The sequence below is a fragment of the Anneissia japonica genome, unplaced genomic scaffold (genome assembly GCF_011630105.1).
Source record: "Anneissia japonica isolate Jap-2015-1 unplaced genomic scaffold, ASM1163010v1 scaffold1417_len1240632_cov203, whole genome shotgun sequence".
Lineage (NCBI taxonomy): Eukaryota > Metazoa > Echinodermata > Crinoidea > Comatulida > Comatulidae > Anneissia > Anneissia japonica.
The window spans coordinates 605638-619829 of record NW_022727891.1 but is presented as its reverse complement, the minus strand read 5'-3'; the positions used below and the strand labels follow the sequence as shown (position 1 = coordinate 619829).

The window sequence follows — 14192 nt, the reverse complement described above, 5'->3', positions numbered from 1 at the left end:
TGTTGTATATTGGAATTTTTTAGTGTGGCGGCATTTCATTTGAGTGTTTCACTATTATTGTCAACCAGTCGTGTGATTCCATTACATTTATATGTCGCATTTCATTTTGTTAATAACACCTTTTCAACCGTTTCATTTCAATTCATCGTTGAAACTGTCGAAACCGCTAAAACGTATTGAGTCTGATAAAAATTTTAAAAAACGTTAAATATTGTCGGCTATAATCACCAGCAGTGCTCATTACAGTCAGTTGTTGGATCAATAGAAACCAAAATTAGACGGACTTCAGAGTGTTGTAAGTAAATTGAAAGACGGAGACCGACATTGGAGTAAAAAGTGTCTTTCTTGGAAAGACGAACAACATTAGACTGACGGGGACCAATGTTTATAGTAACGAAGATCAACCCAGGAGACTAGAAACGGAGATCAAAATTGTACTAAGAGAAAGCATCACTATATGAGGCGGGACCAACGTTAGAGAAAGGACAGACTTGGGCAGACGGGGACCGAAGTTAGAGAAAGAGACAAAAATCAACCTTAGAAAGATAGAGGCCCAGGCGCGGATCTAGCGGGGCCATGAGGGCCATGAACCCCCCCCCCCCACCTTTGGAGAAAAATTTGAGTTATAGAGACGAAAGCGGGGAAAAGCGAGTGAACCCGTGAGTTCAGTGGAGATCCATCAGTGGGAAAAAGGAGAGCCCGATTGTTTACCACTTATTTACACCAACCATGGTGGGGCGGAGGTGGGCGTGGTGGCATGGACTTCATATTGTGCCCCCCCCCCCCCCGCACCGTCAGAAAATCTCTGGATCCGCCCCTGAGGGGGGCAGGAGACCAATTTTGCAGAAAGAGACGAATATGGAAAGATGGAAACCGATAGGTCTATTAGAGAGAAGGAGTAACCACCATTGGAGAAAGAGTGTCCACCATTATTAGAGAAATACATACCAGTATTGAAGAGACGAAGACTTATGGAGAAACGTAGACAAACCATGGTGGTTCGAAGACCATCATAGGTGAAAGAAAGACCGATGTTGGAAAAATGGAAATTAACGTTAAAGAGAGGGAGACAAAGTGGTATAAAAAGGGAACAGAAACCTCTGATTATCTTCTCCACAAAACTCTAATTAACCCTTGTAATATTTACGTAATTTGATTAGGTAAAATTAATAGGCTCACTGACTTACTTGCGACCCCTCTGAATTATTGATTGTACATTTTATTTAGTGTCAGCATGCAAGATTCCATAGTGGTACTAATTGGTTGCCCTGTGCCATGTAAAATACATCAAGTGTGCGCATGACAATCAGCTAAAATTAGTCAATGCGATGGAACGTAGGCCTACTTGCGATTATAGACTAAGATTTCGGCTTTATTGTTTATTTGTTTTCAGTAGCAAAAGTTGTTTTGATTTGTATTCTAAGAAAATATAAAAATAGAGAGTCTATAGCCTGGTTTCCATAAAAATCGGTATACACTCTGTCGCCGACACCTTTGGCGACGCTGATTGGTCAGTTGAATCCTCAGGGAGCGTTCCCGATTGCGTCGGGACAGCTACGCAGTGCAAGGATTGCAATGAAGACGCTCTAGCGAATGTGTAGTGATTCTATGGAAACAAAGCTTATTACACGTCTTTGATTCGTTAATTAGACTTAACAACTGATCAATCAGAACAGGGCTAGGGATACGCGTATGTCCCAAAAATATACACTTACATGCGTTTACTCTGTAATTCTGTAGGATCTTAGCAACAATAACACTTTGGGCAATATTGGTAGAGATTAAAATGGAAGAGAGTGTGAAGCCCAGTTAGTTTAATCTCGAGATGAAGCCCACGAATTCAAGCCCCCACCCCCCCCCCCCCCCCCCTCTTCTTTTTTCCCAAAAAAAAAAAAAAAAAAAAAAAAAAAAAAAAGATAAATAGAACTATACAATTCAACACGAAGGGTAGAAATTGGTCACCACATTAAGCAGGGCTTTACTACAGCTACTTATTTAAAATACTAAGGACTAAATATCAAATGTTTAAATTAAAACCCATAAGTCACCTTGTTGCTGTTTTTTATTTTGTTTTTTAGGAGGACTATTTCCAGAAGGTGGTATGAGTATCGAAGAAAGAGCGTTCAGGTTTGCAATAAATGAAACTGCAGCTTTAAGTAGCATGTTATGGTTTGAACTTCAACCAGAAATTTTGTACCTAGAAAATCCAGAGGACAGTTTTGAATCAGCACAGAAGGGTAAGCAAGGATGTAGTTGGTAGTTGGTTTGGAAACATTAAGGATAATAACTGTCTGTGGTTACGGTAACATCTTAAAAACAATAATTAATTAACTATCAACTGTTATTGAGACACTCAAAAATTATTTTTTTACACTGACGTTTTAGTACAAAAAGTTTTGAATTGACTGTTACAGTACTGGTGCGCACGTTAACTGTCTGCTTACATTTGGCGTGCATTGCATTCTTCAATCTTATTAACTTAACAAACAGTATAATTTAAAACGATAAATCAGTCCTTAATCGTGAGTACCAGAAGATGCACTATTTTGGGAAGTATATTTTTAGCGCAAAAATTATACAAACTATCGTGTGAATCAGTTTGCGTCATTGATACATGACCAACAAATGTGACACTTTCGACATTCTACTGTTCGAATTGATTGAAAAATGGCGATGGATGGTAATCCATTAGTGTGTAAAAAATGGTCCTAAACGACACGAGTTGGACAACACTGTCAAAGAGTTTATCTATTTTTGACCGTTAATAGTGTAAGCTATACGCGTCACTCGCATAAAGTGGGTTAATATTTTGTCACTAATATGTATTTAAGCAACTGCTGTGAAAACGGTACAAATTTATATTTTGAATCTGAAGGTGTCGTTTCTCCCGAACAATTTGTTACATGTTAGTAGGCCTATTCGCCATTATAATCAGCCTCATATAAGTTGGCGCCGTTGTTAGGAATTGAGGGTACAACAAACGCAAGTTGGTTAAGGCATCTTCTTACAACAGAGGAGGCCGGGTTTGAATACCGGGGGCATATACTAAGCCTACACGCTGACTCCTCTTTTTATCATTTTCAATGTGAACTAAATATATAAATTTAATGAAGAATAATCTCCGAGTATCCCAAGATGTGCTGCTGTCTATGTAAACACCTTAACCTGCTAGGCCACCGTGTCTTCCTTGAAGTTCAAATCCGATTGGAGGCAAAATATTTCAGACTCTATACATGTGGAAACAACAATAGTTCTCCGCGCACCGGCGCGAAACAGAGATCAGAGCCATGGATACAACAGAGATCAATATGGTACGCCCTCTTCTTAAGAATTTTAAACGACAAGACAGGATCACTATGGAAGATACTTTTCATATACGAAATGTTACAAGTAGAGATATAAACTCTAAACCGGTAATTTCAATTGTATAATAAATTCTAAACGTTAAACTAGAGGAATCTGCAACCAAACCTAGATTTTGACCCTGAATCTTCTGTTTATGGAGATGTCTTAACCAACAGAGTCACTAGGAATTTTGTTGAAAGGTCGCGATTTCTTTCCGTGTGTAGCATTAAAAATTTGAACTATATAGGCCTACTATTGAAGTTTCAGCAAGCAATATGGTCGTCGGACATCTCAATTGGCATGTGTGGTTGACATAATATGTGGAGAGCGTACATAACATAGGCCTAATATACGTTCGTAATAAAAAAAAAATAATAAAACGTAACGTTTTAAGACATAGGAATTACAAAATTATTATCATTCAACCAATGACTTTTCCTACTGGTTACTCATGCTGGTCGTGTATTTTACGTCTCCATTTGTTTGTTTGTTTGTTTGATTTTTAACTTTCACCTAATCTGTATGCGTACATTGATTTTAAAGGAATAGCCGTCATTGATATATGTTTAATAATACAAAATGAAATAAGTTAGCGTACATATTCCGTAGACGTACCTTCTATTACACAAAATATAACATTTTTTAAAATCGTTTACAATAATAATTTACAAAAAATGATAATAGTAGTGATGTTTTTCAATTTTTAAAACTGATAGCCAAACGTTGCTGAGTTATTCAGATATGTATGCGTACATCTCTTTAAAAGAATGGTCGTCATTGATGTTTAATAATAATATAAAATGAAATACGGTAGCATGCATCCGTAGGCGTACCTTCTATTACACAAAATATAACATTTTTAAATATTATTTGCAATAATAATGTACAAAAAAATGTTAGTTGTAGTGATGTTGAGCCATTTATAGAACTGACAGCCAGATGTTTTACTGAGTTTTTCAGATTGAGGTCTTTGGGGGTAATCACCAATAGTTTTCAATTCGAGTAATTTTTTACTTTCTCTGGACGCATTAAAAGAACGCTTATTTAAAGAATCACTACTACTCTACGACCTGCTTATTGGTATTTCGATTTCCATGAGAGTGTACCTACAGTAGCCTATAGTGTTTTTGTTAAAAGCCACTACACGTTAAGTGTTTGATCTCCTTTATTGTTCAAGTGTCTTATTCATATACTCTAAAAAATTTTAAGTGCATTATTTTTACATCATCTGTCCATCATCATTACCGGTCAAAACAGATAAGACTTTTCGACGGAGCTCATTATTCGGAACCGTACCGTCAGAAATAACATTAAAAAAAATATAGAATGATCATCATACAGTTTTCACAGTCTTAGAGATATTTATTCACGTGGTTGTGATTAAAAATGACAATTCCCAAAAAATGTTTGAAAATGAAAAGCATGATGCTAATGTAGGAAGTTGGAATATCAGAAATTAGCTGAAAGTAGAGGCAGATATTCAACTGTACGTTAAAACACCTTTAGCGTACAGTAAAGTTAACTCCCAGGCAACCTAAAATAAAGTTAACTCCCAGGCAACCTAAAATAAAGATAACTCCCAGGCAACCTAAAATGGTAAACGAATTAACAGAAATAATAAAAAATTATTTTTTTAAATGTGGTTCTCGAGTAAGTTCTATTGCTGTCCTTCACTGTGGAATTTTCTAGCATACATACAAATGACTGTAGATTACTGTTATTTTCACATTATTAGTTTTGTGGATGGTGACTCATAGACACAAAGATAATTACGTCATATGTGCCAGGTGTTTGTTAGTGTCATTAATTGAATTATTACACTTTAATTACTTTAAATGAAATACCTTAATTAGCTTTTGTTTCTAATAATGTGTTATTAGTCCAGGGAATGAGGATTTAATTGCTTTAAGTAGACGACTACCATACTATAAAATAAGGCCTGCGAGGGAATATATCCTCCGTGCCAAAATTAGGCCTTTTCGAAATATAAGGACCGATTTCCGCACAGATTTTTCTGAAAATTAGGATTTGATTTGTCTATAAATATATAACCATGTATTAGTTGGCCTAATTACGATTTTGCGTACCTATATTTCCAGTGGTTTTCCGCGCAAATTTGAGCTAGTTTTTGAAATATCATCCGCGAAATAAAAATAATTTAGAGTATTACGAATTCACATATTTAGTTGCAGAGAATGTGGCATATTAACGTGTTAGTCCAATTTCATTTTCAATTTTGGATGAGGGGTGTCCCTGCCCTCCCACTTGAATCCACATATGAGTATTATCAGTAGTAGCAGCACCAGTAGCCGTGCGGTAGCAATAGTAATAACAATATTTCTTAAATTCATTTTATACAAACAGTATTACGAATTCACATATTTAGTTGCAGAGAAATGTGATATATTAACGTGTTAGTCAACCATTGGTTCTGGTTCTGTGGGTAAAGCTGATCTCCTAAGGACCAACAGTTTAGGAGTATAACGGGTGTGGTGGGGGGGGGGCGTGGTGGGTGTACAATGATTTTGATTTGGTTTCCTAGTGGTAACTCCTACATTTTAAAAACTTAGAAGAATACGCTACATACACAAGTAGGTCTTACATGTCATTGATGCTTGTAAAGAGTGTATTGATCTATCGGCGGTTATATATGCAAATGATACTTATGTCCACATTCAAAAATATTATTAACAATTAATTTTATGTTATTTTATTTTGTTAACAGTATTAGGCTCTACAAGTGAATTACAACGAAACATGTAAATATGACCACAATAAATAACATTTTAAACCTAAGCCACGTAAACCCTTAATGACACCAATTTTATCGACTGTCACGTGATGCCTTGGTATTATGTTCGTCTCTGTAGACCCAAGCTACTGTAATACTATCTATACAAATGTGTATCATGTTAGCACGCCGGTATCTTTTAAAGCTTAAAAAATAAAGATATTCGGATACTGAAATTATCTACTAAGTTACTATACGGTAATATATGAAGACCGATCCAATTCAAATGAAATATATTTCCATTTTTTAAAAACATGCTAAAAATTTTAGGAGTCTGTACTTGCGGCTGTGTTTTTGCCTGAATATTTGCAATAATTACAATGAAAACCTGATACATTATCCATTAAAAAGTATGAAATTCCGTTAATATTGTGGTTCAAAGTATTCATTAAAAGTAGTCATTGATAATACAAAAAAAATCCATAATTCATAAGAATTCTATAAATATTAAGGCTACACTAAGTGCATATACATAACTCAATAGGCAACGTTTAATTTACGATATTACTGCAATTTGAATATAGGTCTAGGCCCATATAACACATGCAGTTACACTGCAAATGCGATAAGCCAAAAAACAAGTTTTACATAAAGTCCACATTCTTTGAGAGCATACTGTAAGTTCGAATGTGATTGGCTGATAGAGGGCGTATTACTATTATTGTTATTAAATTGTGACAGGGTATGACTAAGTCAATGTCCGAATGCACTCATGTCGTCGGTCATAACTAGCCGCAAATTATGTCATAAATATTTTGAAAGCAGCTTTCACAAATTATATATTAGATGCTTAAATGTATGATCCTATAATAAATTATGTATATGTCTATATATTATTGATAAATCTTAATGGTTAAGCATAGTTGCCAGAACACAACGAAGTGTTTCCGATCACAAACTATTCAAATCACTACTTTTAACTATTCATTAATAATTGTTTATTTTAAATACTGCTTTCCTGACCTTTTTTGTAAGTAACTTGGATAAAACCAAGGGGTAATGCCATGTAGCTCAGTTGTAGTAACCCAAAACCAGGCTTACCCGAGAGAAGTGTCTCGAGTCCATCGCGGTTTTTCGACGGATTCACCACTCATAAACCAGCGTTTTTGTGCCATTTTCATCGAAAATCACGATGCCTAATAATGATCTCATAAAATAAGAACCCTACTGATAGGGATTTAGGTTGTATTGAAAAACCTTGGTAATTATTATTGGTTGTAATTACTTTGAAACATCAACACCAAACGTTTTAACCCTCTTATTTTAGCAAAAAAGTAGTCGGAATGTTATTAATCATCTTGTACACACCGTGGTGAGAGCTATTCTTATTGAAAAATTAAAGAAGAAGCCCTCTAATAGAGAGTAAGAGTATTCTGTATCCATTGCTTTTACATATATCTTGTTTCTCAGTCAAGATATATTTGTTCGCATACAGCGTTATCTTTGTTTCTTCTGCATGTAGCCCTTTTTAAATCATGTTCAAAGTAATCCACATTATCAAGTTCACGCAAACAGCAGCGCAAACAACAACTAGTGAATTAAATTATCCCATTGTTACATATTACATTAAATTCACTTGATTAAATTTAAATTTCTTCTTCGTTTTTTTCTGCATGTTGCTTTGTATCTGTACATCAAATTCAAAATAATCTACACCATCAAGTTCACGCAAACAACATTACAAACAAAAACTATTGAATTAAACCATCTCCATTAGTACATATTATATTTTATTCACTTGTTCAATTTCAATTTCGTCTTCAATCTGACACAAAAGGTCCTTTTAAGTTATTTTTGTAGTCGTAGGAAGAGAAACGATAACCGTTCGTTGATCATCAATACGCGGTTTGAATCCGTAACAACCCCTTGTGGACGACGAAGCGTTAACAGCTCACCCAAGGACATCTTTTGAAATTCATCTCACGTTGGTATGAGCTTCATAAAATTAAAGATTTCATCGCTAAATTGATAACAAATGACCTCCGTTTAGAAACAGATTCTAACAAGTAAACGATATATAGCTGGATATGGATATATCACATCAGTAATACTTTTATTTAGGCCTATCATTACGATTTGATAGTAGTAACATCAGCAGCAGCTACGGCGAAGCAGCGGACAGCAGTAAGCGTAGTAATAGCGTACACGGTTGGTACAGTAGTACAACGTTTTATTCAGGACTTGCATTTTTCCTCCCATTTCATTTTCAATTTTGGGGGAGGGGGTGTCCCTGTCCTCCCACTTGAATCCACATATGAGTAATAGCAGTAGTAGCAGCAGCAGTAGCCGTGCGGTAGCAATAGTAATAACAATATTTCTTAAATTTATTTTATACAAACATTTACAGCAAGTTGTTGATTTTAGCTAAATTCTTAACAATTTTAATACAAATAACAATAAATATTTAACCTTTTATGGTGAAATGTTTTATAGTATGGTATTTTATCAATGTGAATATTTTTAAACTATGAACAAACAACCAATTTCAAACTATATAGTTTTTGACAATAAAAACTGATCAAATTGAAATGGTTAATATCAAAATGAAATGGTTAAGTGATCAAGTAAATGTGCCATTATCAGTGTTAGAATTTACTAACTTTATGGGCTTAATATAAACGTTAAATCTATTGTAATGACCTAAAAATTATGTCGAAAGGCATTATCTTTAGGAAGTTTTTAAATACTCGTCATTGATGTGTGGTTATAAGAGCTAGGCCTTCCACGGAGGGGAGTCGTTTCCTTATTAGACAGCCGCGTGGGTCGTTAATAGAGCATGATTGGCTGTAAAACTCTGGACAGGTGTAGGGCAGTTATGAGTATCTAAGATGAACTGGAAGAACGCGTGTAATTGACTTACTGGATATAACCAATGTTTGTCCCCGCAGTGCTTGTTTACAAACAGCGTTGGATTCATCACATTTTGTATTTTTAGTTTGTTTCATTGTAAAACCTAAGTAGATTTGCTCCTTTTATTTTACATGTAATGGATGGTTTATATTGCTTGCAGGTGAGTATTTTAGATGGTGAATCAAGAAAAGTGTCAGATTGTACGTGCCAAGATGATGAGAATAATTAATAATCAAATTTCATATTGAGGGCGCTCTGTAGAAAATTGAACACAGCGTTTTATTTTCTGAGTAACTTAAAACTGCTTAAAAACTTCAAATATCTTATGTCAAAATTATGTATGCGCTTGAACCTAAGATCCTAATGACTGACCTGAAAACGCATTTATTCGATAAATGCCTACTATGAATCAACTGTAATATCTTCCAATAGCTAATTGTAGAAAGAAATTATTATTAAGTATATTTTAGAGAAATAAAATGGCATGACTTTAAGAAAATCACTAATTAAATATTATGAAGGAAAAAATCAAGTAAAATAATACTTGATTTGAAGTTAAAGTAGTCTGAAACATGCATGCCTTAGGTGATAACAACCAAACCATCATTAAAAAAAGGGAAAATGGATAAAAAGATCACATGGACGATTGTAATTAACGCAGATGAGACAAATAAAAACTGACGTACCTACAGACACTGTAGGTAGTAGATACACCCCTGTCCACAAGTACTTGGCAGAGTAGCTAATCGTGCGACAGGTTATAACAACATCTGTGATCACGTCCAAATTAATATATGAATGTCTGTTTCTTCCTATTTCGTTGAAATTAGTAATGTCTTGGATATTTTTCGGTTTATCGTGTAAAATTCCATTTGAATTAATTATTGTGCAAACAACAGTCTCGACTCAGCTGGTAATGTCTGTTTCGAAGAAAGCGTAAGCTAAAGCAAGAAGTTACCAAATATCTTCTTAATTGAGTCTGAGATAACTATCGTTGTCTAAGATTCATTACATCTTTTCTAAGTGATTCGCGTAATTCTATTGCAAACAAATATTGGTACTCACGAAAGGAAGATTAATTGCCGTTTATGAGAGATAATATTTGTGAAGATGCTTAGCAGATCATGATCTCAGTATTTTTTTTTTTATTTTTTTTTTTATTGTTTTACCAAAATATAGGGGCCTAGGATAAAAACAGTGATATATGACTGTTAAAATAGGTCTATACTGTGTATGGTTGTGTACGGTAACACAAGACAAAATCCAGTGTGTGAACTACTGCGGTGAGCCTCGTCTTGGAAAATGATTGAATAGTTGCTTTCAGTGAATTATTGGCACGTGCAAACACAATTATAATGGATTTTGCTATCATTTAGAGGTCGGTTTACTCAAATAAAAGTAAAGTACCAAATATTAATAAACTGCGAAGCCCCTTTAAGCTCCAATGTGGGAAAATAAATAAAAACTACAGATAGGCCTAAACGGTTATATAGAGTGAGTACCGTATATTCAGAGTAACTAGTCATTACTCTTATAACACAATAATCATCAAACAGTGTTCATGTTCAGTACAATTAAAATGAACATAGTAACTACTATATTTTATTTACAGAAGAATTCCGTTATATTATATTTATTTTGATGTTCATTTTAGTTTCGAAAATAATTTTCAATTAGTAGGCCTACTCTAAAGCCACTTTCATACAGAGCTGCGTTACCGCAATATTGGCGGGAATCTTTCCGCATTGCCTTCTGTATGAACAGGGAACAGTGAATTTAACTGTTTCCTGGTATGAATGGTTTACGGCCAACCGCAGCCGCAATATAATTTCGATTATGGTATTATTTATTATGTACTGCACATACCAAAGGTAGAATAACGTCAAGGAAATTAATCAAGTCTAGCCTTACCATTATGATATTATTTACTGTACCGATACTTTGAAACAATAACAATAATGGACATTCCCAGTCTGCGAGGACTAAAAAGATTAAACCAATGGCTCTCTCAGCGATGCGGGTTCCATTCATACAGAACGACGTTATATTACGGAAATATTACTGCAATATTTAGTTGGTGTGAATGGTTTATGCCGGTAAGTTTAACGGTATTACTACCGCAATAATGCCAGAGCCTCTGTCTGAAATCGGCTTCAAAAGCGCGGGAGCGTTGGCGCAACAGCTACGTTCCGATCTCTCAAAATCGAGCTGAGACAACTATACACGTGTATAGTTGTCTCAGAACTCGAGTGGGTCGGTAGGGTGGGCTTGGCTGTAGGCTAGGCTAGGTCAGGGCGATTGAACTTTCGTTGTGCATTTTGTTTGTGTTCTTGGACAAGTCTCTCTCTACCCAGGAGTATATAAATAGTTACCATGTGGCCACCATACCATACAATACCGGGGATTAGTACGATGGGCTAACAGCTCATTCCCCTAAGTTCAGTAATGACTGAGACAAATATACACGTGTATAGTTGTCTCAGGTAATGAATACGGAATACCATTACCTTTTACTCTAAGAGCTTAGAGGGAAAACATTACATTCAATTTATTTCTTGTTCACATTTAAGTTGTAGTTATGAAAAAGTGCAGCAATTTGTTCAGAAATATTGTAGGTTAGATACCGTACTGGTAGTAATCAGCGCGGCACCTTTCATGACGAAGGTGAACACTGCTGGATCGAGTAACTGGCTCATCAAGGACCGTGAACTATTGTTCGTACATCAAATCAAATGTGTAATTTATATCTCTTTGGTATTCACGATATCAAATCATGATTTCCCGTGTGGCTTATTGAGAAAAGGCACCATATTGTATAATAAAATGGAAGTGATGTCATGCAAATTAGTCTGTTGACCGTCAGTTTTTTTCAGTTGCCCTAGGCCTGCACTGAAATCATTTTCCACATATTAGGAAATATCAAAGATTAATGAGGTGTTTCAGTAAGTTCATGAGATTTAAAAATGAGGATGACTACGATGGTTACAATACTAATTTCTATGTATAGTATGATTAATAGGCCATAATTACCAATAACGACAAACAGCAATAGTATTAATAATGTGCCTAATAAGATAATAATCATTCTTTGCAAGGCTATTATTAATTAGGCCTATAATAGTTTTGTGAACATGTGGTGATGAAAATAATAAGGCTCACTGCTGTTGGTGATGATGATAAACAGCATGAGAAAACGTGTGGGATGATGATCCTGATGGCGTTGTAGAGCCTATAATCATTGACACAATTATAACTTTTAAATTAAATGTAGATCAAAATTCATTATAAAGATAAATGAACTTGCACGGAACGGTTTGCATATACTGTATATTATTTGATCCTGTATATACGTATGTATTTAATATGAAATAATCTGTAAACCCCATCTAACCTCTATTTAAAGTTCAACTATGATCATCCTCGTCCAATATTGTTTCTCCAAATACAACTTTCGTAATCGTTGCTGATGTCGCGTTATCTTTGACATCATTATTGTCAGCTGGTGTAGTGCGTTACCTGACATACCATAACACAAGCGATGTCTCTTAGTTTCGTATTTAAAATGATTTATTTTCGTTGAAGGGAAGCAAAAACAAACCCTACGACAGAAGGCTTCGTCTATCAGTATAATTGTTTATAGTCGAGATTGATTCCGTCGTGTTTGTACAACTGCATAGCTTCAAGAATGTTTTCCGCAATTCCGTTATTATATTTCTTAACCTCAACATTTCGTTATTAATTTCATTTTATTGGCATGAACCTCCCAGCAGTTATCATCATATCTCTAATTGGATTTGTAATAATATTTAGATATGACTTACTGGTATTTCTATCGACATACTTTAGAAGTATTTGACTTGATAAATTCCAGATTTATATTTTCTGTCGATAATTATGTGTTTAATCTTTCATACCCCATATTGTACTAAATTAATTAAATTCAGCTTCAGATCTTCTCCGTGACTGTACTTGACGATTAAGAAAAAATCAATAAATTCGAACGAATTCATGGACGTGAATACTTATTATACTCGGTGCCCGCCAGTGACCATTAAAATAGTTTCGCCGAATTTACATTTTCAATTAATTCTATTTCATATAATCAAATTTCGTCCATAACATAACAATAACATAAAAAAAGCAAAACAGGTTAGAATAGACCAAATAGGTGCAATACACTTACGCAAAGTCAATCTAAATAAATCACCAAGAGATTTTTTTAACCAACCAAAGTAGGGCCTAGCAAGGACTAAACACCAAAATGTTACATTCTACAAACACTTACAGATTTAATTTATAAATTTCACCAGGTAAATTGTTCTGAAGTTGAATAATACTTGGAAAATAGAATTGAAATGAAAAATCCTCTCAGCAACAACTGATATTAACAAGAGTTTCAACGGAATACTAACTACAAGTAATACATTGTGGTTATAAATAGTAAATGTAATGATCAGAAATCATTTTAGTTGAGTTGAGTAATTTATAAAAACAAAATATCTGCATTTAGATGTCTACCTTATAACATAAGGAAGAAAATATACTGCATGTTTGAAATCTACCCTTTCTGAATAAGGTAGATATCTACCTTATTCAGAATAAATTATCTCTATGCTGAAGTCCTTTATGTTGTCTGATATATATTTGAACAGAGGGTCAGCAAAATGTAGAGGGTAACTACGAACCTCTAATAAAGGGAACGTTTACAAACTTTGCAGTGGAAACTCACTTAACTAAACCAAGCATAAGGTTTGCTTTAGAATTGTTATAATTATGTTAGATGAGAGTGGAGAATGTTGTCAAACCTAATTCAAGGTCCGATGAAACCATTAGGAAGAATTGAAACTGTTACCAATGATACCAAATGTCTGAAGCTGTAAATTAATAATAACTGATTTTAATTTTAGTTTTTGCGCACTCGTTTATGTCCGTTTCAATACATTACTTACTGTACATTACAAGAGGAAATGATGTGTCACTCTACGCATCCCAGTGATGACTACCGGTACTCATCGTAGGAACGGACGTCGTAAATTCCCATTACTAGACTTTATTGACATTCTGGTTACATTACTAAACTATCATTTTATCGTTTCCTTGAACCTTATTGAACTACCTGGAACTGTGCGTCTTTGGTTCACTTTTGTTAGATATACATACATACATACATACATACATACACACATACATACATACATATACATAC

At 34.6% G+C, this 14192-nt stretch overlaps 1 protein-coding gene across 1 annotated transcript in view; it reads left to right on the top strand.

The window, feature by feature from the left end:
* Positions 1–2078: 2078 nt before the first annotated feature.
* LOC117113925 (glutamate receptor ionotropic, kainate 2-like) overlaps positions 2079–14192 on the top strand; it is an 18015-nt gene continuing 5901 nt past the window's right edge. The window contains exon 1 of the mRNA XM_033257436.1: positions 2079–2237. Coding sequence (XP_033113327.1) covers positions 2102–2237 — 136 coding nt within the window. The 5' untranslated portion in view covers positions 2079–2101. The remainder of the gene's footprint in view (positions 2238–14192) is intronic.